The sequence below is a fragment of the Electrophorus electricus genome, chromosome 23, assembly GCF_013358815.1.
Source record: "Electrophorus electricus isolate fEleEle1 chromosome 23, fEleEle1.pri, whole genome shotgun sequence".
NCBI classification, from domain to species: domain Eukaryota; kingdom Metazoa; phylum Chordata; class Actinopteri; order Gymnotiformes; family Gymnotidae; genus Electrophorus; species Electrophorus electricus.
The window spans coordinates 1,018,764-1,042,652 of record NC_049557.1 but is presented as its reverse complement, the minus strand read 5'-3'; the positions used below and the strand labels follow the sequence as shown (position 1 = coordinate 1,042,652).

The following is a 23,889-nucleotide window of genomic DNA, read 5'->3' as shown; positions in this document are numbered from 1 at the left end:
CAAGAGTCTGAGTTATTACGCAATTGTTAAGATTTGGGTCTACTTTCTCAAGCGGAGGCGTTAGCTACCAAGGCTCCGGCCGACAGTGAAGAGAGAGTCGGCTGAGTCGGAGAGAGAAGCGGTGCGGAGGCACTGGCCGGGCACAGCCGCTATAGGCGCTCAGATTTATACATCTTACGCTCCTGTGGTTACGTTGTGGAGGAAAAAGACAGCGACTGTTTTCATCTTCCCCTTCCCCCTCTTCCTTCGTCTCTTTATTTGGTCTGATCAAAATAAGTAATGGCGCAGATATTGCCCATTCGCTTTCAGGAGCATCTGCAGGTAAGCCGCGGATAAACGGAAAGGTTTTGGTTTGGTTAGCGGGGTCCTGCGTCATGAGCTGCAGCGGCCACACGGCGGCTTAACCACGGGAAGAAACTCCGTAGCAAAAGGCCCTGGAAGAATTCCTATATGATTAGTTTCTTGGAGCTGAGCGTCGTTAAAGTCAATCCAGAAATCACTGGTCTGCGGTCGAGGGAATATTGGGAACGTTAGTAGTGGACTGCAAGCTTGGCGACACTGACGCAGCGAGTTTTTAAAGTGGCAAGAGTTATTAATGTGTGCATGACTCTTCATAATGCAATGTTTGCTAGCACAGCCTTTGAGAAGGCACACAAGTGCCGTCTGTCAAGGAAGAATAGGAGATAGAAATGCACAGTTCTGGGCTGTCACTTGTCTGTCAGGTGTTCCCGAAAAAAAGGAGCGAGATAACAACTTTGTGGGGATAACACTAATCTCTGTTGTCAGTGTCAACATTAAACAAACTCCAAATATATTTTTCATAGCTTGTATTTGCGCTGGACTAAAATATTCCTCCAGTAACACCCTATCGGTGTAGTATTGCATCTTTGCGGGTGCTCACGCTTTTGAAGACTGTTTGAGTCCTCTGTCAGGCTGCTACCTTTAAAAGCTGTAAAGGTATAAAGTTGCCTTGCAAAGCTAAACTATCTGTCTTATCAATAGAACTCTAATGGTATCGTCTTACCTTTTTACTTGTTTCAAGAAACTCACCTTAACTCATTTTCATTAGGTCCCTGTTATTGCATTGTCTTCACAAATATAAACATATAGACAACCAAATACGACATGTCTATTTTAATTAATGTCTAATCTAATTCAAGACTATGTATTATTTTAATTATAACTAGTCATGGCACAATGAAGGCATGCACTTTAATTGAAAAGGTGTCAGTTTAAGTGATGGAGATTGTCAGGTAATCTAGTAGCGCTGGTAAAATCTTATATTAAACCAGTTTTGCTGTTTGGTTAGTTCATGGATACGGGAAATTGGCCCTACTTTGCTTGGCAGCTCTAACTCATGTCACCTGTCAAATTTCCACACTTGATGCTTATAGTTGTGGTCATTGATCTGTTTAGAGACAAAAGCAGCCAGACATGGTGGTGTTTGGTTGACATGGTGGTGTTTGGTTGACATGGTGGTGTTTGGTTGACATGGTGGTGTTTGGTTGACGTGGAAGATGTTAGAGCCTGATGTTGGATCTTGAGCCTGATAAATGCAGGTTCAATATAAAATAACAGAACATATCTAACACATTTTTGGCACTCAGGTTTCCAGTGATCCAAGTTTCTGGAAGATTCTTTCTTGCCACATAGACCATGTGAATACACTCAAAAACAGCCTCCTTAAATCATTTATGGCATATTCTCCTCCATTCTCTGTTTGTACATGGAGTTAGCTTCTCTGCTCTGTGCTGTGTTTTGGGAGGGGGGTCCACTTCAAACAATGGCACAGTGTTTTACACTGGCTGTTTTTTTCATTGCTTCTATGAGAGCAGAGGGTGAGGTTGAGTCGCAGTTTGCCTGTTGCCTGATGGATGCCAAATGCTAATAAAGTTTATTGTCCACAGTCTTCTGAGACACACTGCAAAACACCCCTCAGCTGGGCTGCAGACAGGACACTGAGCATGTGAGGGAGTTTTGGGTGTGTACAGTGTGGGTCTACAGTTCGTCCATTCCAGAGGCTTGTCTCCCTGTCCTTCAGCCTCTAAGCAGGCACAGGGATCCTGTTTCAGTCCTGTCTCATTTCATCCTGCAGGAGAATCCAGAATTCTTTTGTCCTGTGCTTTTTAGTATTCTGTTGTTTGCAGGGTGCACTGCAAGTCTAAAAACATTTAATATTTGATGGTATGTGGTAGGGACATCTGGAATTTACTTCAAGGCTAATTGAAGCCAGATGTCATCAGCCTCACTGAAATAGATAGGTTGGTTCAAGTCGACAGGAATTGCTGTTACAGTATTCGGTATTGCATGTTGTATTTGGGATCTTAGATGGCTTAGCATGTAGAGGTTCGTCTGTCCCCTGCTCAGAAGCTCAGCTGGTTTACTTAAGTGAAAGAATGCGAAGAATCTACAGCTGGGAGAACTGCGCTTGTGCTCTTCTGCTTTTTTCCTTGCATGTGTATTTCAGACTTCCAGTAGCATTGTTCTGCACTGGATTAGACTTCTACAGGGTAATAATGAACGTGTGTGTATGCAGTGTGTACTCACCACTGGTGTGGGTTTGTGTTAGAGTTCCTGCACTCTCTATGTAAATGGTAGAGAAGAGGAAATAGTAATTGAGGTCATCTTTTATGTTTGGTTTGTGAAAGGTACCTAACTAAGGTAAACCTGCAAATCTTTTGTTTGATTTCTTTAAACAAACACAGCGGTCAAGCCTGCAAATCCAGTTATTCTTAATAATGCTATGTGGTTTTTTTTTTTTTTGGGGGGGGGGGGGGGGGTTTGGCATAACTCTGATACTACATAGATACGTTTGACTATCCTCTACCCATGCAAATTCATGCAACTTCCAACTGCTCTGATTTCTTAAATCCTGCAAAGCTGTATGTGGGTAGTTGGCGATTAACAGTAGGTTTAAGAACATGTGCAACCTTTTGGTTGCATATTTATGTAGTTATTGTTCTGCTTTGCAGTGTCTTTTGACTGGAATATTTTGGTAGTGATGTTTTATTTTCCTGCATTTTGACCAGCAGGTGATCCTGACCAGTCCTGTTAACTCAGTAAAGGTTTACCTAACATAGTTCTAATCTGGCAGAGGAAGTCGCAGTTCATTAGCATCTGTGCAAAGCGAACCAACTTGATTATCGTCTAAAACGAGACAAAACATTTCTTCACTTCCCAGTGACATTACCTTCTCGCACTCACATAGTGGCTTTGCTTTGGCACATACACTTTTCTGTCTTATAACAACATATTTAATCAGCACATGACTTGGAAGAATGTGAGCCACCTGTTCGTAACCACAGAGAGTAGACTACGTGTAGATGCATTTATATTGCTCATCAAAGCAATTTGTTTTAAAGGACTAGATTAGGATTAGCATCTGAACAACAGTGCTGTACCCTGCCACCTTCCATGGCTGCCCACTCTGGACAGTTTGCAAAATGCAGCTTGTGTTCTTTTGGGTTTTGCCGGGGGCGGGGTGTCCTGTTCAGAAGGCTTCACTGTGGGAGCAGTAAACCCCCCCCGGAGATTGCAGAGGAAGTTAGTCCAGTGCTTCCTTCATCCTCCCCAGATATGTCAGATTCGGCAAAGCTCCCAGTTTAGTAATGCAAGTGTTAGGAAGTCATTATCTTTTGCAACTGAATCACCTTGCCCTGAATAGCCAGGCTTGGAGCATGCAACAAGAACAGAGAAAAACAGCCTGTGTTTGTGAATGATAGATACGAGTGTCTGGATACCATGGATGTGGTACATACAGCTTAGTTCACAAATTACATGTTCACTGTGACTTGTGAACTAGATGTGTATAACATTCGATGATGTACACACAATTACTCGACACTCTTTGGCCCATACTCCTGTGCATAATGTCATTAGTGATTACCTTTTGAACTCAGAGAGAGAGAGAGAGAGAGAGAGAGAGAGAGAGAGAGAGAGAGGGAGGCTTATCTCATCTATCAATCCCACTTCAAGCCTGGACAGTGCCAGGTCACCATGATAGTCCAGGCTTTATAGACTCGCATTACTAACATGACAATTACTACTAAACATGAAGGTTACTTTCAAAGCACTAGACTTAACATTCAATAATGTGCATAATATAATCACTCATTTAGTTTTATTTTTTATCTTGCTCATCAGTTCCAGTGCTGTTTTAATGGCTGGATGAGTTTTCTTAGGAAATACTGGCTGATCTGGGGAGTGTTTTACTTAAGAGAGCCTGGCTATGAGTAATGTGACCGGGGCATGTGCATGTGTAGTATTGCGATCCGGGTGGGAGGTAGGATTGTGGATGGATGTGAGGTGGGCAGAACCAGGGAGGGATGTGGGTGTCACTTCATTCGTCTGAGTCAGGTTTTGTGTGTGTGTGTGTGTGTGTGTGTGTGTGTGCCAGCGCGTAGTTGTCAGAGGAAGCTTCCCCACCCCGTTCCACTTACGCAAGCAGTATATTCCAGGAACAGCAGCAGTGCTGCATAAGGTCTCTGTGTGGAAGGAAATGTGCAGTGATTCACTAGAGGTAAACCTTGCTCAACGTCATCTCCTTCCAGAACAGAAGACTGCTTTCTGAGACCAGTGAAATTGCACAGATCAAATTAGTATACCCAATGAAAAAAAGTTTGTTAAATTAACTATAGCAACTAAAAATTATATAACAATATTATGTGAATTCTTGATGTTGTGCTTTGTTATATCCTGCACAGACATAAAAATAGTCCATAATAAATATGCATATGGCAAATTTCATGGGACATGCAAGACGTTGACCTTGTATATGGTTGCAGTTAAGAAAATGTACCAAAAAGCAGCTTTGTAGTTTTGAGCTCTAGCTTCATTTAGAGAGACTGTCTTGTGAACCATGCCCTGAAAGCAGGGTCATTTTATACACTGTTGGATGCTGTGGGAGTTGGATGTCACTTTTAAAGACTCCAAGACCCTCATTGGGGTAACTGAGTAACTTATTCTCAAGCACACACACACACACACACACACACACACACACACACACACACACCACACACACAAAATTCAAAATTACTGTTTCAGTATTATCGATAATGTTATCACTGCTGCTACATACACTTACAGCTGGAAAAACTTTCCATACCTCTGAAATATCTGGTTAGATATTTTGTGAGAAGTACTGTTATTCTTTAGTAAAGAAGGAAATAGACCAACTTCAGCTGCTTTTTCCTGCACAGATCTGTCGGGTGTCATGGTCTTCTCTAGGTTCAGAGGAAAGCTAGGCAGCGCACTGTGCTTACACCAAGACATGTGGGGCTGTGTATGGTGTGAGTTTATCATGCGTTAACCTGAACAGGAGAGAATTTATTTCAAATTCAAATATCCTGTGTTATAAGTTACTTTTGAGAGTAATTTTCCCCCTTTAAAAAAAAGCTCCAGACTACTGGATTTAGATTTGAATACAAATTTAACAAAGAACAACCTGAGCGTATGTACAAATACTTATGGTACCGCACCATGTATGTTATACATGAAAGAGTGTACAAGTTTCACAGTAAATACAAGAGTAATATCTTCAGGTTCTAAAAGAAGCCTAGATTTAGTGGAAAATTAGAACATTTTAAAGAGATATTGTAACTTAATCTCTGTATACTTAACTCAGAAAGTACCAAATTTAACAACGAGAAGTCATAGTCGATACTAGCAGAAATAAATATATAAGCATGCGAAGTCTGTATCAAAGTGACATCTTTTACACCTAAATACTACTTAGATGAGAGTGACATAATGAATTTGTTACCAAGGCTGTTTGTGTAAAGTTTTTTTTTTTTTTTTTTTTCCCTAACTCTGGGAAAAGTAGTTCCATTTCTGAATTGTTTAATTTACTTTGACACACACACACACACACGCACGCACACACACCACAAAAAACATTTTTCTTTGTGGTAATACACCATTTGCTACAGTAGCAGTAGATCCTTCCTGGAACAAATGTTATACTTTGATATCAAATGTGTAACATATGTTATACTTTGATGGCATATCAGTAAATAACTGATTGCATACACAAACATTAGTATAAATATGACACAACTTTATAAGTAACAGAAATATTGAGGGTATTTTGGTATATAAAGCCTTTCATACTTTAAGAACATTAAAAAAAACCTTTAATTATGCTATTAATGGGCCAAACTATTGCAGTTCACTCAGTGATACATTTGTTAGAGCCTTTGTTGGTTCTTTATATTTCGAGGTGCATTGTGTGATATTTGGGCACAAATATTCCAGTTTCCTATGATGATAATTCCAGCACTGGGACATCCTACAATATGACTGAATCCCCAGTTAGGTTTCTACAGGAAAAGAGGCTGAGTTGAGTATGTAGTAGGTGTGTAATAATACATTGGTTTTTAAAGCTATTAGATTCCATTTATGCAGTATACATACACTGGTCCCTATTCTGAAAATACATAGCTAATGAAAATGTGCAAGAGTGATCCCAAAACAATGGTGAAAAAACAAACAGAGATGAAAGATGGTCTAGGGGTATTGTGAATTGAAAATTAATGTTGAAATTGGTTTGCTGGATGTGTTGATCATATTGATTCCTGAGAAATATTTAGGCCTGCTCTCCTTTGTGTGCTGACCACTTTTAGGTTGTCACGTTCTTGTTTCCCCCAGCTCCAGACTCTGGGCGTAAATCCAGCCAATATTGGCTTCAGTTGTTTGACTATGGAGTCCGACCGCTTCATCTGCATACGGGAGAAGGTGGGCGAGCAAAATCAGGTGGTGATCATCGACCTCAGTGACCCCTCCAACCCCATTCGCCGTCCAATCACGGCAGACAGCGCCATCATGAACCCTGCCAGCAAAGTCATCGCTCTGAAAGGTGGGACTCCAACATGTGATTTGTAAACGCTGGCTGTAGTGCTGTATGAATTATGAAATACCTGTGTAATAAAGTTCTGTTGAAGTGAGTAATACTGGAGCAATAATAGTTGTGTAATGCCAGTGAAAGATGCTTTAGTTCTCTTTCAATGCTAAACACAAGATAAGGGAAATGAGTATGAGGGAAATCTTTGAGAGAGTCTACATTTACTACATGTCCTTTTCCGAAAGCTTTGTGTGTTTTCCCCCTAAATTTCTTACTTTGTTTCTAACAAACTGCTTTTCCAACGCTCTCTGCTTTTGTAAAAAGATGGTAAGTTTTGCTTCCCAGTACATTTTCTCTTTCTCTCTCTGTTTGTCTCTCTCTCTCTGTTGCTCTTGGTCTTTCTCTCTTTGTCATCGGTCAGTATACCCATGATAGTTGATGTTCTCACTTACTCAATAATATGCTCCACAGCCACTTTATTAGAAAAACCTTGTTGGTTTGTAGTTAGCATTGTAGACTTCATAGCCCATCTGTTGCCATACTGAAAATTTGTGTTATCCATCTTGCAGTCTTTCATAAGCGGTCAGGTTCTTGTCACAGAATTGTTCTTGGCTGCGTGACTTTGGGTGGTGGACCACTCTCAACCCAGCACTGACACTGAAATGTTTAAAAAATAAAAAACCAGAAATGCCGCTGTGCTTTCTGAACCTCACCCAGCTCAACACCCACAACTATGCCTCTACCATGTAAGAGCCAGTCACCCAAATAAGAACCAGTCTGTTCTAATTCTGTGGTCAGAAACTAGTGATAAACATGGTGGTGGGTGACTGGGGAGTTGCAGATGCCAACAGTTGGGCCTGTAATTGTAAACTTATCTAAAGCACCAATAAGATTGGGCTAGCTCATAAAGTGGAAAGTGAGCATAGGTGCTAATCAAATGGCTAGTGAGTATGCATTCCTTAATGGATATATACGAATATCTCAGATCTATGCTCCCTCTTGGGGTGCCTTTTGGTAAGAAAGGAGGCGATTTGTTCTGAGGAGACTAGCCATATGGTGGTATCACGCTAACAATTGATGGGGCAATGGACAGCAATGGCAAGCTGCCTTATGGGAAAAGCCAGCAACTTGCTGATAGGTGCAGCTTTTTAACTCCAGAGATATGCATGCACATATCTATGGTGTATCAAAATTTACTGTTTCGCACATCTGAGAGATATAGATATATATAGATATATATAGATATATATATATATAGCTTGGCAGAAACCTAAACTGTGCACATTTCATCCAGAACAACAGTGTTTGCACCCATTTGAACTGGTTTGAAAATCTGGTTTGGCATCTCAAGTTACTGTGTTCCTTGCCCATGTTTGTAGCCAAGAAACACTATTGTTGGCACCCTGTCCTGTTTGTGGTAACATATGTAATGTGAGGCAGGATGTATAGATGTGGAGGACTTTGATCACATCACATTCTGCTACCCTAGAACCAGGGCCACTATGTCCATGGGGATATATATCGGTTATGATAGTACGATAACGAGGCCAGATCCTAGGTTATGCAGCATGGTCATTTTGTGAAGTTTACTATGTGTTCGTTGCAAATGAACAGTCTTTATGGGTCAAGATTCTGAGTTTGATTTTTCTTTCTTTCTCTTGTCAGCTGCTAGGACACTTCAAATCTTTAACATGGAGATGAAGAGCAAGGTGAAGGCCCACACCATGACAGATGAGGTCATGTTCTGGAAGTGGATCTCCGTCAACACCATCGCCCTGGTTACTGACACAGCCGTCTATCATTGGGGAATGGAGGGAGACTCTCAGCCAATCAAAATGTTTGACCGCCATGCCAGTCTTGCAGGATGCCAAATAATTAACTACAGAACGGATGAGGCCCAGAAATGGCTTCTTGTTATAGGCATATCAGCACAGGTAAGTTTAATATATCTGGGGATTGTTTGTGTGGGCATTTCAATCTCCCAGTATGACTCAGCAAAGCGTGAATCTGTTTGGCTTCACTTGTATGTTTATCTGTACCGAGCGCCTGTGTGTGACTGTAACAAACTCTCTCCGTCCTGGTCCTACAGCAGAACCGGGTGGTTGGGGCCATGCAGTTATACTCTGTAGAGAGAAAGGTGTCTCAGCCCATAGAGGGACATGCTGCAGCATTTGGGCAGTACAAACTGGACGGAAACCAAAACGCTTCTACACTGTTTTGTTTTGCTGTAAGGAGTCAGGCTGGGGGCAAGGTCAGTATTCTTCTCTCGCTCCCTCTTCTGCAACCTCTCTCTCCCTTTTTCTCGCTTTGTTAACTCTGTCCCTCTCTTAGAATGATTATAAGCAGGGTTGGTAGAGCTACTTTAAAAATGTAATGTGTTACAGTTTGCTGATTATCTTCTAAACATGTATCTGTGACCTGCTTCCATGCATTACTGCATTTAAAGTAACATAATCTATTTACCTTTTGTTACTTTTGGATTACTTTAACCCATTAAATGCCAAAGAGTTCAGAACACTACAGTGGCCAGTAGTATGGTCACTAGGAAGCTCCTGTATTTTCTCTGTGCAATCTCATGAACAACTCAGCCGTTCTGTTAAAGTTGTCTGTGTAAACATGTTCACTCCCCAGCAGAACAGTGTTCTGTACAGAATGCCCAATCCCTACACTCCTGTCAAATTAGCAATGGGGTGTAAACCTCCTAGTTAAGTATAGAATGTTTTGGCATTAGTGACTTCTTCATACTGAACGTCTGGTTAGAATATACCTTCTTAGAACATACAGATTAAAAATACTCTTCTACAATAAATCACATACTCTTCATTTAAAAATTTTGCTGAAGACAGTACTCCTGCTAGAAATAGGGTAGCACTTAGTTGAGAAGGTGGTTCTTCAAAGCGGTTCATAATCCCTGTTGTTCAGTCCCGTCAATTATATCTAGAGCGTAAGAAGGAGTTTATCATCCGATAATGACTGTGGCATAACTGGCAAGGAAAAAAATGTCACTGATTGGCTGTTTGAACTCTAATAGCCTAATCTATGTTTTATTGTCAACTGAATGGAAAATACAATTATTTGAATCAAGATAACATTTAAAACAAATACCATATCCACAAAAAACAAATCTTCTGTTAACATTGAAAAAAATCCTGTTTACAATAAAAAAAATTCTGTGTTCATGATCCACATAGCTGTGCTAAAATTGCCGTCATGTGCATTAATGAAAGCAAAGAAAATCAGAAATCACACCAGAATGAGCTCGGAAATGCACACCTGATTCCAGTCACATATTCCAAGGTAGGGGAGTAAAAGACCCCAAATGCACCGTAGTCCGAACAGAATGCACGGTACACCTTTTACACCTTTAAAAGCAGGCTAGATTTGATATTGTTGATGTTGCAGTGCAACAGCAGCTGACTCAGTTAGAACTGTTTATAAAGTGGGGCGGGGAAGTAAAAAAAAAAAAAAAAAAAGGAGCAAGTGATCTGTAAGTTTTTGTGCAGTCTGGCTTGTATTCATCATTTCTTTCAAATGTACCACTAATCTAATTAGTGGCTTTTTTGTGTATCTGTAAAAGAATGGAGTCACAACCTCTTTTTTTGGATTCTGTTTATGTATAGTTATGTGCAAAATAATAGCAGTGTAACATCACTAATGAATTTCATTACTGATTTTGGCAGAAACGATAATACAACATGGGAAAAAATTCATGACTAGGTGTAGCGGAGTAATGGGCAGCCAACAGAATCAACAGTCTTGGCATGCACGCTGCTAATTGGGTGTAATTGACTCATTTAATGAAAGGGGCATGTTCGAATTAATAGCAGTGTGGAGTTCAATTAGTGAGGTCATTCATTCTATGAAGAAACAGGTGTCAATTATGGCCCTTATTTAAAGAAGGAAGGCAGCAAACGTTGTACCTGCTGGTTTTAGCCCTTGATCAGTGAGTAAAATGGGTCATTACAGACATTATACCGAAGGAGAAAGAACTTTGATCAAGAAGTTGATTGGAGAGGGGAAAACGTATAAAGAAGTGCAGAAAATAATTGGCTACTCAGCTAAAATGATCCCAAATGCTTTAAAATGGCAAACAAAACCCGAAACACATGGTAGGAAAAGAAATGCGTGTAAATTAGACTATAACAAGAATGGCAAAGAAGCATCCAATGATCAGCTCCAGGGAAATCAAAGAAGATCTTCAGTGAGTACTGCAACAATCAGAAGATGCCTACGCTAAGCCAAACTATTTGCAAGAATCCCTCGTAAAGTACCAATGCTGAAAAAAAGACGTGTTGAAAAGGTTACAGTTTGCCAAAGAACACATTGACTGGCCTAAAGAGAAGTGTCGCAACATTCTATGGACAGATGAGAGGAAGATTGTTCTTATTGGGTCTAAAGGCCACAGACAGTTTGTGAGACGACCAACAAACACTGAATTCAAGCCACAGTACACTGTAAAGACTGTAAAACATGGAGGTGCAAGCATAATGGTTTGGGAATGTTTCTCATACTTTGGAGTTGGACCCATTTATCGCATACCAGGCACCATGGACCAGTTTGAATATATCAAAATACTGGAAGAGGTCATGTTGCCTTATGCTGAAGAAGAAATACCTTTGAAATGGGTGTTTCAGCAGGACAACGACCCCAAACACACCAGCAAGCGGGCAACATCCTGGTTCCAGACCAACAAGATTAATGTTATGAAGTGGCCAGCCCAATCCCCAGAACACAATCCGATTGAGAATTTGTGGAGTGAGATGAAAAAAAATACTGTTTTTGATGCAAAACCAAAGAATGCAGAAGAACTGTGGAATGTAGACCTGTTAGCATGGGCTGGAATATCTGCTAGTTGACTCCATGCCACACAGATGTAAAGCAGTTATCAGAAATAAAGGTTATACAACTAAATATTAGTTCGGTGATCAACCGAAAAGCTAAAACCGTAAACAATTTTCAGTTTATACTGTAAATAGTTTGTAAATGAAGACGCTATTTTTATTTAACAGCCCATTATTCTTTTTTCTTCATTTTTAGTTTAAAAATTGATATTTCGTTCATGTTTTCATTTGGAATTGAGTGTGCAGTGCTCCCAGTGCCTTTGTGTATATGGAAATAAATGCTACTATGAGGATGGGCTTTTTCTCAGTTGATTTAAACACACTGCTATTATTTTGCACATAACTGTAACGCTGATGCTTGTATAACCCTGATGATATGCTACTTTTTTCTGTCTAGTGAAGTCAAACCGAAATCAGTTAGTGTGTCAGCACCTTGTTCTCTTGCTGTGTTTTAGCTGCACATTATTGAAGTGGGCCAGCCTGCACCGGGCAACCAGCCATTCAGCAAGAAAGCAGTGGACGTGTTCTTCCCTCCTGAGGCCCAGACGGACTTTCCTGTGGCCATGCAGGTAGCAAGCACCTGGAGGAGTCAGTGTGACCTGAATCAAGACCATAAAGCTTGTCTTTTACTACCCTGCACACTCTCTCTCTCTCTCTCGTGCTCTTCTGTATCATCCCTCAGATTGGCATGAAACACGGTGTGATCTACCTCATCACCAAGTATGGCTACGTCCACATGTATGATCTGGAGTCAGGAGCGTGCATTTATATGAACCGCATCAGCGCAGAGACGATCTTCGTCACAGCTGCTCATGAAAGCACCTCTGGAATTATCGGAGTGAACAAGAAGGGGCAGGTTTGAGCTTTACGCATACACGTGCCCTCACCCTCTCACATGTGCATGCGCAGACACACCGGGCATCGTTGTTCAGCACTACAGGCAGTGTGAGTCCACAGAACATGAAAACGTGACTTGAGATCATCTTGTTTGGAGTCAACACCACAGTCAGGGCATAGATGGCGTCATTAGGTGATGTCATCAGCTGAGCATGATGATGAGGCATGAGCACACTGCTAGGCTCCTAGACTATACACATAATACCGTTCTGTCTATGGTAACGACAGCTTCCATTGAAACGAACAGCCAGGATCAAGGAGAAAGAGAGTAAGGGAATTAAATTCCTTCAATTAAAAAAAGTTTTGTAGATCATTTGTAGATCTAATGAAGCACATTGTTTATATGTCTGATCAAAGTTGCAAATGGATACAATATGATAGAGGTAATGGATATGATGGATCTAATTGTACAGTTATTAATATCTAATTGTACAGTTATTAGGATCTAACAGTTATTTCCTTATACAAGCTACTGGCCCATTTAAGTAGGATCCTTGCATAACCACTTTATGCATTTGCACCGCAATGTAGGCTTGACATTGAAACTGAAACTATTCTTCATGAAATCCTCACATAATTGTCCTCTCGGGGGTCATGGAGGGGTATGCAGTATGGCTGTCCTGCCAGCAGGAACAGGGCGAGCTTCAGTTTGTTTTAAAAAATGGCTTTCACACTCACAGGCACACTCAGTCAGTCTTCATGCACCTTTTATGCATCAGTTCTTTTCTCTTCTTCTTGTTCACAGTATGTACAGATCTTGTCAGAGTTTGTGCTTTGTGTGCGTGTGTGTGTGCGCATGCATGCATGTGTGTGGTGCAGGTCCTCTCGGTGTGTGTTGAAGAAGAGAACATAGTGAACTACACCACTAGCGTCCTGCAGAACCCAGAGCTGGGACTACGCCTGGCCCTACGCAGTGACCTGCCCGGAGCAGAGGAGCTCTTCACACACAAATTCAACACCCTCTTCAGCCAGGGTAGCTACGCTGAGGCGGCCAAAGTAGCCGCTTCTGCTCCTAAGGTAAAGAGCATCCACGCGCGCGCGCGCAAACGCGCACACACACACTCCTACAGTACACGGCAGTCGAAACCTTTCTGATGGAAGAAAGCTTATTTATAATTTTAGAAGGATGTGCCAAATGTTACTTTTGTTATTACTAGCATTACTCTTAACATAAACTTGATGTTAAGAGTAATTTAACTAAATGATCAAACTACTAAAATGTCCAAGAGAGAAAAAATATAACTGTCAGTACCAGGCCAGTGCACAGTGGCAGTTGTATCAGGTGTTCTAATATAACTGCTGCTGTGACGTGTGTTGCATCTCCTGAGGAAGAACGGTTGCCCACTAAGTTGCCAGATCAAAAGTATTTGAAGTGAAAGTACAATCGTTAACACAATTAACGACTATAGCTGAATATATTTATTTGATACCAGCCATTTTTGGTATGAGAATATATAAGAATATGAGCAGGGAATATAACCTCAGGGAGGCCAAATGCCCAAGATAATAAGCAAAAAACCTACCACAACTAGCTAACCTACCTGAAAGAAAACAAAATAACAACATAAAACAACCCAAAAAGTCAAACCAAAAGGGCATGCCACCCATACATGTCCTGCTTTGGAACATATAAAGACAAATAAGATTTATATTGGTGGAATACCTCTCAATGTACCTTGAGACTCAAGATGGTGTGCACTAGACCTGTGATATTTTAAATCTATATGGTATAGTACGTTTGTAAACAACTCAGACATGACATTTGAGCCTCAGTCTACTTGCACAAAACAAGGGAGTCCAAAGATGGAAAATAACTTTAATAAGGGCCCTCATAATGGCTTTAACTTTTAGAGATTGCAATTTTCAGCTCTGGAAAAGATCTGCTGTACACATAATTGTTAAAAGATATTTATGAACACATGTTTCACTGGAGTGGTCCCACACAATCAAGACTGATGCGTTCAGACATCTCACTGCTACTGCTGACCCCCATACTGCATCACTCACAACTGCTGGTGTCCACATGCACATTCACCCACCTTCCTCGTTCAGCATCTCAGACATGAGACTCCTCTGAAGAAGCACTAAAGCCATCACTCCAAGACCAGAAAGTATCACAACGATAAACCATATGTTCAGACGTATGGGACTGCATGCGCATCATTAGGCATGCAGGAAAAACAAGGAAATTCTCATGTCAGCAGAACCCCACGGCTTTTGGAACAGGACTGACTTTCCTTTCTCAACACTGGACAAACCGCAATAACATGACCGGACTCTGACAATAAAAGCATTCGCGATCTTCGTTTTCAGAGGGCATTTTGGAGGACCTCAAGTTTAAGCATTTATCTGTGCTGGGACCAGATGGTTCCCAACACAAAGGCAAACAGGCGTGTTTTTCTGTGTTCATATGAGTCAACTGACGCGCGCACACACACACACACACACACACACACACACCCCACAGCCTGTGCCACGGACACAGCATTTCATTCCTGTATGTGCACTACAATGTTATCTAGCAGATTGTTGAACTAGCCTATGAGAGAAAATAAAATCACTTCAAACTACCCTTTGTATGCTGCCAAAAGCCAAAAGAGCAGGTCATTTGTTGTTAAAGTCTTTGAAACGTTTAACTAATAATTTATATTTATGTGCACTTATATAAACTCTAACCTTCAGACCAAATTAAGATTCAATTTCATTAAAGAAAGTTTGGCCTGTCAACCACTGGGCAATGAATGGAGTGGCGTGAAGGGCCGAAAAAAACAAACAAGCCTCTCGTCGAGCGGTAGAAGTGCATTTTTATAGCTAATACAATCTGGAGCCACCAGTCACACAACAGAAAAGGCAGACAGATGAGGTCAGATAAGCACAGTATTGTGTGTGATCCAGGAACAATGCGATGAGTCACAACTTCCTGCAACATGACCTTGTTTGGCTTTAAGTGCTGAAATGTTAAGTGCATGTAATGATCATTTTTGATGAATTCCAAGTACACAGAATATATCTCATTTAAAAGATGAGCTTGTGTATGACAGCATAGCGAATAAACCTGAATGCGGAAATAGATATTGGATTCAGTTCTATATTTTGGCCTCAGAATGTTAATTTTTGCCTTTTTTTCTCTCTCTCTCTCTCTCTCTTTCTCGCTCAGGGAATCCTGCGCACTGCGGAGACCATCCGCAGGTTCCAGTCGGCGCCGGCGCAAGGCGGCCGGGCCTCCCCACTGCTGCAGTATTTTGGCGTGCTGCTGGACCGCGGGCAGCTCAATCGGCTAGAATCGGTGGAGCTGTGCAGGCCGGTGCTGCAGCAGGGACGCACGCAGCTCCTGGAGAAGTGGCTCAAGGGTGAAAAGGTGCACACCCAGCGCAGTCAGCATGGAAAACAAACACCCTTAGCCCTGGCACACCAGCCCTGGGTCATATACTGAACGAGGCGCTAACATGCGTGGAAATTGATGATGGCCCTTTCAGGCAGATTTGCAGACTGCACAAGCCTCTGCCAGTGAACCATGAAGACAGTTTGATGGGTTACTAAGGACAGGAATATGCACATTGTTTTCTGTGTGGCCTAAACAGTTTGAACAGAAACTCTGTATCCCGCGTGTCCCTGCAGCTGGAGTGCTCAGAGGAGCTGGGGGACTTGGTGAAGGCAGCGGACCCCACGCTGGCGCTCAGCGTGTACCTCCGAGCCAACGTCCCTGCCAAGGTCATCCAGTGCTTCGCTGAGACAGGACAATATCAGAAAATAGTACTCTATGCTAAGAAGGTATCATGGGTCTTTCTCTGTCCATGTATAAATATATCTCCTCTCAATTATTTACTCTGTTCTTGATCTCATCAAACACATCTGAATTAAATCAAATAGATTCTACCATGTAGATTTCACTCAATGTTCTTTGTCGTAGTTTGGTTTGAATTGACCACCATAGGGTTCACTGTCAGTCGATTGGCTGTGTGTGTAGATGGGCTACTCTCCAGACTGGATAGTGCTGTTGAGAAGTGTGGCACGAGCTGGACCTGAACAGGGACTGCAGTTTGCACAGATGCTGGTTCAAGATGAGGAGCCTCTTGCCAACATAAACCAGGTAATTGTAAAAGTATAAATTTTAGAAAACTCATTTGCTCCCTCCTATCTCCTTTTTTGTTTCATTTTTTTTCCCTCCGCTTGCTCAAATTCCTAGCATAGTTATTCCATCTGCCAAAACCAATCTGGAAGCTTAATGTGAATTTATTTTTTAGGTGGTGGATGTGTTTATGGAGGGCAACTTGGTGCAGCAATGCACCTCCTTCTTATTGGACGCTCTGAAGAGCAACAAAGCAGAGGAGGGGCATCTACAGACACGCCTTCTGGAGATGAACCTGATTCATGCCCCCCAGGTCAGCAGCAACGTGGTTAAACCTTACCTCAAGCGCATACACAAGGTCAAGTTAGAGGAAACTAGACACAGGTGCACAGGTACAGTAGACGAGAGCAGGGTGAGGAGCCAAGATGGGAGCAGAGACAGAAACAGAGAGAGGAGCCTGGGCTGGAACCAGGTCTGCAAAGTTGGCAGCCAGATCCAGAAGATCTTAAAGCAGCAGGGCATCAAAGGGCATCGAAGGGCACCAGGAGGTCCATGAAGCCAGCAGACAAGTCTGGGAGCTCATAGGACAGCAGGCGGCTGAGGGTGGGCATGTGCGCTCCAGATCCAAGCTCCAGATCCAAGCACCAGGCCCGCCAACACCCGGGAAGCACCTTGCTGGAAGCAGGCCTTTGTGAGCAAGCCTGGGAGGGGTGGGTATGGTGAGGTCAGAGACAGGAGGCATGGCAATATCTTCCACACTGGAGAGGCGAGGCATTCTACATGCTGCAGGACACAGGGTCAGTGCCCTCCATGCTGTAGGGTACAGGGTCAGAGCCCTCCATGCTGTAGGGTACAGGGTCAGAGCCCTCCATGCTGTAGGGTACAGGGTCAGAGCCCTCCATGCTGTAGGGTACAGGGTCAGAGCCCTCCATGCTGTAGGGTACAGGGTCAGAGCCCTCCATGCTGTAGGGTACAGGGTCAGAGCCCTCCATGCTGTAGGGTACAGGGTCAGAGCCCTCCATGCTGTAGGGTACAGGGTCAGAGCCCTCCATGCTGTAGGGTACAGGGTCAGTGCCCTCCATGCTGTAGGGTACAGGGTCAGAGCCCTCCATGCTGCAAGACACAGGGTCAGCACCCTCCGCAGTGTAGGGCCCAGGGCCAGCACTCTCTGCAGTGTACATTATTCAGTTCTAACCTTAACTACCTATGCAGTCCCATTTAGCAAATTTAACTCGTGTGTGTGTGTGTGTGTGTGTGTGTGTGTGTGTGTGTGTGTGTGTGTGTGTGTGTGTGTGTGTGTGTGTGTGTGTGTGTGTGTGTGTGTGCGCGTGCTTCAGGTGGCAGATGCCATTCTAGGTAACCAGATGTTTAGCCACTATGACCGAGCTCACGTTGCTCAACTGTGCGAGAAAGCTGGCCTGCTGCAGAGAGCACTGGAGCACTACACTGACCTCTATGACATCAAGCGGTCTATTGTACACACACACCTGCTCAACCCTGAGGTGCGTTTGCCTTCATCCTTTTTGTGCCTTCTTCATGTCCCAAGCGTTTCACCAAATCCGTCAAAGTTTCGCGAGCGTCAAAGTTTTTACCAAACTATGAAGACAGTGTGGGTTGACGAAATGAGAAAACAGGACCATCCCTTCTTCTTTGCCTCAGTGGCTGGTGAACTACTTTGGCTCTCTGTCGGTGGGAGACTCAGTCGAGTGCCTGAAGGCCATGCTAGCGGCTAACCTAAGACAGAACCTGCAGTTGACTGTGCAGGTGGCCTCCAAGTACCATGAGCAGCTGGGCACCGCCACGCTGGTGGAGGTCTTCGAGTCCTTCAAGAGCTATGAGGGTATGAGATCCATGGCCTGAATGGAGGCAGTGGTTGGTTGGTTGGCTATTTATCCATCCATCCATCTATTTATTTCTCCAGTGCGATTATTAAATGATGTTTTCAGGTAGTAGCTCAGTGGTTAAGGTATGTGACTTGTAATCAGACGGTCGCCAGTTCAAGCCCCACCGAATGCCATAACTAAAGATGTTTTAGTTGTGTGTCTCACTGTATGGCTCTGTCTCCATCACTTGCACACACACAGGCCTGTTCTATTTCCTGGGCTCTATTGTGAACTTCAGCCAGGAGCCGGAGGTGCACTTTAAGTACATCCAGGCAGCGTGTAAGACAGGCCAGATCAAGGAAGTGGAGCGCATCTGTCGAGAGAGCAACTGCTACGACCCCGAGCGTGTCAAAAACTTCCTCAAGGTGTGAGTGAGTGAGAGTGAGCACGTGTGTGTGTGTGTGTGTGTGTGTATACGCAATGTAATGAATTGACATGTTGTATGGTGTTTTTCTTACTGGTAGGAAGCAAAGTTGACGGATCAGCTGCCGTTAATCATTGTGTGCGATCGTTTTGACTTCGTCCATGACCTCGTGCTGTACCTGTATCGCAACAACCTGCAGAAGTACATTGAGATCTACGTCCAGAAGGTGTGCCACATAGTAAACCCAGAGTAGTGTTGAGATGTTCGGGCAGAGGAAATGTTATATTTCATGTCATCGTCCAATTGATCTTGATAGTCTGTTGGTTTCAAGTACGACAGTGTTTGTGTATGTCTCTATAGGTGAACCCCAGTCGGTTAGCAGTGGTAGTAGGAGGCCTGCTGGACGTGGACTGCTCAGAAGATGTGATGAAGAATCTGATCATGGCAGTGCGAGGAGACTTCAGCACCGAGCATCTAGTGGAGGAGGTGGAGAAGAGAAACAGGTAGCTGGCTTTACACTTCATCCTTGAATTTCAGTGTCACAGGAAATCTTAGTCAATATTGACTGTGCATGGGCTAAGAGCTGGATGTGAGCGAGAGAAAGGGAGAGTCGGTCCAGTGTTGAAAGAGTTTTAACCTTTTACTCTGACCAGCATCTGTCCATGATACAAAACCTATACACGCCTCTGGCTGTGTATGTCAGCACATTGTACCAGAACACCTTTGTCTCGTATCAAATAGTCAAAGTAAGAGAGAGAGAGAGTTGGAGGATAATTAAATCAGATAGTAGAAACTGTCAGCAGACAAGGTGCTGCTGAATACGAGACATGTGATGCAAACTGATAAGTAGGCAAACTATAATGGTCGGGGGGGATCTGCGATTCTGTTCATTAAGTTAATAAATGGGGAAAAAAATGGACCTGACTGGTATGTGCTGAAATATTATCATGAGAAAATACAGTGGCATGTTGGGGTTTGGGCACCCCTGGTCAGCATTTTTGTTACTGTGAATAACTAAACAAGTAAAAGATGAAATGATCTGCTAAAGGCATGAAGATAAAGGTCAAAGATGTTTGTTTCAACATTTTAGATAAGATTCACGTATGATTTTTGTCTTGGGACAGTTTTCGGGTGAAAAATGTAAAAGAACACCAGGAAAACGTTTGGGTAGTTTGTAAAATAGCTGATGACGGAGAGAAGATGGCTTCACTAACGGAAACGTGCCTAAACGCGTCTCCAAGTCCACAATGGCCCATTTCAACAGGCGCATCCAAAAGATTCTGCCATGGCCGTCCTAGGACTAGAAGCCTTTCGTGATACTTGCCAAAGGGAGGGTTACTACGTAGGGCTTGGTATTGCCAGTTATTTCATGATACAATATGTATCACGATACTGGCAACACAATATGGTGTACCTAAAGTGTTTTATACAAACAAAGGTAAATGTTACCAGATTATTAACTATTATTATTAACTATAAGACATTAATAAATTAGAACAAATAAAAACCAATAACATAATCAGTGAAGAGAGTGAATTCAAAGTACCACTGTAGAGAAAACGAGAGTGCAAATAACAGTTTCTATCCTCCCATTAACAGGAAAGGCTTTAACTGAATATTATTTTAACTCAAAAATGTTGAAACACGTGATTATAACTTAATTAAACATAAGACCTTCCACTAATGTTTACTCAAATGTCATCTTAAAATGTTGAAGGGGCTGCCTGCAGCTGCGTTTCCATGGTTTTTAAAAAGATGAATGTATTGATTTTGTCTGGTTTTTTTCTTCTTCTTTTTGAGGTGCCACCTGCTGGACATGTTTAATACTGCACTTATACTTGAACACATCCGTTTCATACTGGGTAAAGATTATAAATGTTCATAAATGCCAATATTGATGTAACTGTACAGATTCTCAGTAAGAGTGTATTCACAATATATTGCCATATCGATATATTGCACACAGCTCAGTTACTAAGTACTGACCATTTTTCTTTTTTTTGCTATTTTGAAACTCTAAAAGACAGAAATAAAAAAGTTGCTTAAAATCTTAAAATCTTAAAATCTGTGTCATCTTTTAACTTTATGCTTTTTGGAGATCAGGTCATCATTTACTCACTTGTCTATTCACAGGAACAGAGATTTTGACCAGGGCTGCCCAAACGTGCACTGCATGCCAAGTTGCAAACTCTGTACTGAGAACCTGTAAAAAGTGATCTTATATGGTGCTGTGCATCAATAAATACATTTTTGAACAAATTGAAATATCAAATATCACATTTCAGTTCAACATTATTCTAATCAGTTCAAATTTTAAAGCCTTTAAACTACGTAACAGATGTAATGTTGCACCTGCACATGTCGTCAGCGCTCTACCCTATGCAGGTCTCTACATGCAGCATGTGAAAGAAGCACGTAGAAACACATCTGGGTGATCAAAGCACCTACATAAGCAATATGGGGGATAATAATATCCCAGTATCAATTACACTGTGTTCAGGATTTCTCCTACCTATGCCCAGACCAGTTTTGTTCTGACTGCTTCCACACGAAGCTTTCCATTCCTTTAGCGACAGTTCAGCTTCAATCACAGTCGACCCGAACTCTTTATCAACCCATTACATACAACTTGCTACGCGGTGCGTGGAGACCTTTTCAAATGAGCGTTCCTGCAGGCTGAAGCTGCTGTCGCCCTGGCTGGAAGCACGGGTACAGGAGGGCAGCGAGGATCCCGCCATCCACAACGCCCTGGCCAAGATCTACATCGACAGCAACAGCAACCCCGAGCACTTCCTGCGGCAGAACCCCTACTACGACAGCACCATCGTGGGCCGCTACTGTGAGAAGAGGGACCCGCACCTGGCCTTCGTAGCCTATGAGAGGGGGCTGTGCGACATGGAGCTCGTCAAGGTATGATAACGCTCTGAACTGGATCCGCCCCTTAACCCGTGCAAACTGTGAACTTTGTCCTGGGTTAATGGAAATTCTTTTCAACTCATTGTAAAGTAGGAAAAAACGTGCAGTATTGTATAGTGTAGAATAGTAGTAGTAACTTTTTAAAAGAGGTTGTCTTATATATTTGTAGGTGTGCAATGAGAACTCCTTATTTAAAAGTGAAGCACGCTACCTGGTTCGACGGAAGGATTCAGACTTGTGGGCTGTGGTTCTGGAGGAGAGTAATCCCCACAGGCGACCACTCATCGACCAGGTCAGTCTCCTCACAGAGTTCTGGCTGTGCTATTATTATAACCGACATTGCAATTTTATATTATACAGGAGTACTGCTATTTGTAAGAAATAAAGGTTGCAATTTCCTCTTTAGTGAGTAATGTTTGTGAAAAAGATTTGTTTATTGGTTTTGGTTGATGGTAGGTGGTCCAGACGGCACTTCCCGAGACACAGGACCCAGAGGAAGTGTCTGTAACTGTCAAAGCTTTTATGACTGCAGACCTGCCCAATGAGCTCATTGAGCTCCTGGAGAAGATCGTGCTGGATAATTCCATATTCAGTGAGCACAGGTCAGCTGGGCACAAGGGGCATGCTGGGTAGAACCACAGGGCATGCTGGGTAGAGCCAAGGGGCAGGCCAGGGAGAACCTTGAGACAGTTAAGTGATGAGCTGGTGCTTATTCTGATCAATCCCTAGGCCTTATCCAAATGCTTTTCCAAATGGTGTGGCCACATTTGTCTGTGCATGTGTTGATCAGAAACCTGCAGAACCTGTTGATTCTGACGGCCATTAAAGCAGACCGCACTCGGGTGATGGAGTACATCAACTGTCTGGACAACTATGATGCACCAGATATCGCTAACATTGCCATCAGCAACGAGCTCTTTGAGGAGGCCTTCTCCATTTTTAAGAAGTTTGATGTCAACACCTCTGCTATCCAGGTATACAAAAACATGCTGGCAACCAGACAGGAATAGCCAGCTTGCTATTGTACAACAAGAAATAAATGAAGGTGTGTGTGTGTGTGTGTGTGTGTGTGTGTGTGTGTGTGTGTGTGTGTGTGTGCGTGCGCGTGCATGCGCACATGGGCGTTATATAGGTTCTAATCGAGCACATCGGGAATCTAGATCGGGCATACGAATTTGCCGAGCAGTGCGCGGAAGGAGCGGTGTGGAGTCAGCTCGGCCGCGCTCAGCTTCAGAAAACCCTCGTGAAAGAGGCCATCGACTCCTACATCAGAGCGGGCGACCCCTCTGCTTACATGGAGGTCGTGGACGCGGCCAGCAGAAACAGTACGAGTGTTAGCCTTTACGTCTCCTTCCTCAGTCAGGGCTTAATTCATGGACCTGGCGGTTAGCTTTCACGGACCTTAGCACAGAGGTTCTCAGTTCAGTTCTCCAGGACCTCCAGCCTATGGATGCTTGTTGTATTGCAGTTGCTGACACGTCTGAGCCAGGTAATCAGCCCTGTGCAAGCATTTAACTGCTTGTCTTTGGCTGGGGGTCCCTGAGGGCTAGAACCTCTGTCTAGGTGGGTTTTATTGCTGTTTGTTAGTTTGCTGTATATGCAACAATTGTACTAGTTAACACTCAACATTTGGGTGCCTTCCGGTGAACAGACAAACCTCACTGTGTGTTTGTGCGCGGTCATGTGTGCTTCCTTAGATAACTGGGAGGATCTGGTGAAATTTCTGCAGATGGCACGAAAGAAAGCGCGAGAGTCTTGCGTGGAAACAGAACTCATCTTCGCTCTCGCCAAAACTAGTCGCCTCTCTGAACTAGAAGAGTTTGTCAATGGCCCCAACAATGCTCACATACAACAGGTACAAACAATGAAAGACCCTCTGAGAGGTGAAATTATGACTTGATTTTTTTTTTTTGTTCAGTAGTTTCAATCATAATAGTAGTAGTATTTGGTGCACTACTGCTTCTGACCACAAGGGGACAGATTGTACCCAGAGCTGCACATCTGCTTCTTTCCTTTTCGCTTTCCTTTTTGTGTTTCATATCTCTCCTGTGTCCTGTTTTTTGTGGCTGTTCTCCCTG

At 42.9% G+C, this 23,889-nt stretch overlaps 1 protein-coding gene across 7 annotated transcripts in view; it reads left to right on the top strand.

Moving 5' to 3' along the window:
• The first annotated feature begins 88 nt into the window (after nt 1-88).
• Nucleotides 89-23,889, top strand: part of cltcl1 (clathrin, heavy chain-like 1) — a 33,178-nt gene continuing 9,377 nt past the window's right edge. For 3 of the 7 annotated variants that reach the window (XM_027022165.2, XM_027022164.2, XM_027022167.2), the window contains exons 1-23: nt 280-321; nt 6,649-6,856; nt 7,166-7,168; nt 8,507-8,775; nt 8,931-9,092; nt 12,138-12,251; nt 12,365-12,538; nt 13,399-13,596; nt 15,737-15,937; nt 16,198-16,350; nt 16,547-16,669; nt 16,824-16,961; nt 17,986-18,150; nt 18,308-18,488; nt 18,733-18,896; nt 18,996-19,121; nt 19,256-19,398; nt 21,571-21,805; nt 21,981-22,103; nt 22,268-22,413; nt 22,602-22,785; nt 22,944-23,136; nt 23,509-23,666. In XM_027022165.2, coding sequence (XP_026877966.2) covers nt 280-321; nt 6,649-6,856; nt 7,166-7,168; nt 8,507-8,775; nt 8,931-9,092; nt 12,138-12,251; nt 12,365-12,538; nt 13,399-13,596; nt 15,737-15,937; nt 16,198-16,350; nt 16,547-16,669; nt 16,824-16,961; nt 17,986-18,150; nt 18,308-18,488; nt 18,733-18,896; nt 18,996-19,121; nt 19,256-19,398; nt 21,571-21,805; nt 21,981-22,103; nt 22,268-22,413; nt 22,602-22,785; nt 22,944-23,136; nt 23,509-23,666 — 3,603 coding nt within the window. Of the gene's footprint in view, nt 322-6,648; nt 6,857-7,165; nt 7,169-8,506; nt 8,776-8,930; nt 9,093-12,137; nt 12,252-12,364; nt 12,539-13,398; nt 13,597-15,736; nt 15,938-16,197; nt 16,351-16,546; nt 16,670-16,823; nt 16,962-17,985; nt 18,151-18,307; nt 18,489-18,732; nt 18,897-18,995; nt 19,122-19,255; nt 19,399-21,570; nt 21,806-21,980; nt 22,104-22,267; nt 22,414-22,601; nt 22,786-22,943; nt 23,137-23,508; nt 23,667-23,889 lie in introns of all 7 variants that reach the window. The other 4 variants (XM_027022163.2, XM_027022161.2, XM_027022162.2 and 1 more) reach the window with 4 other exon arrangements.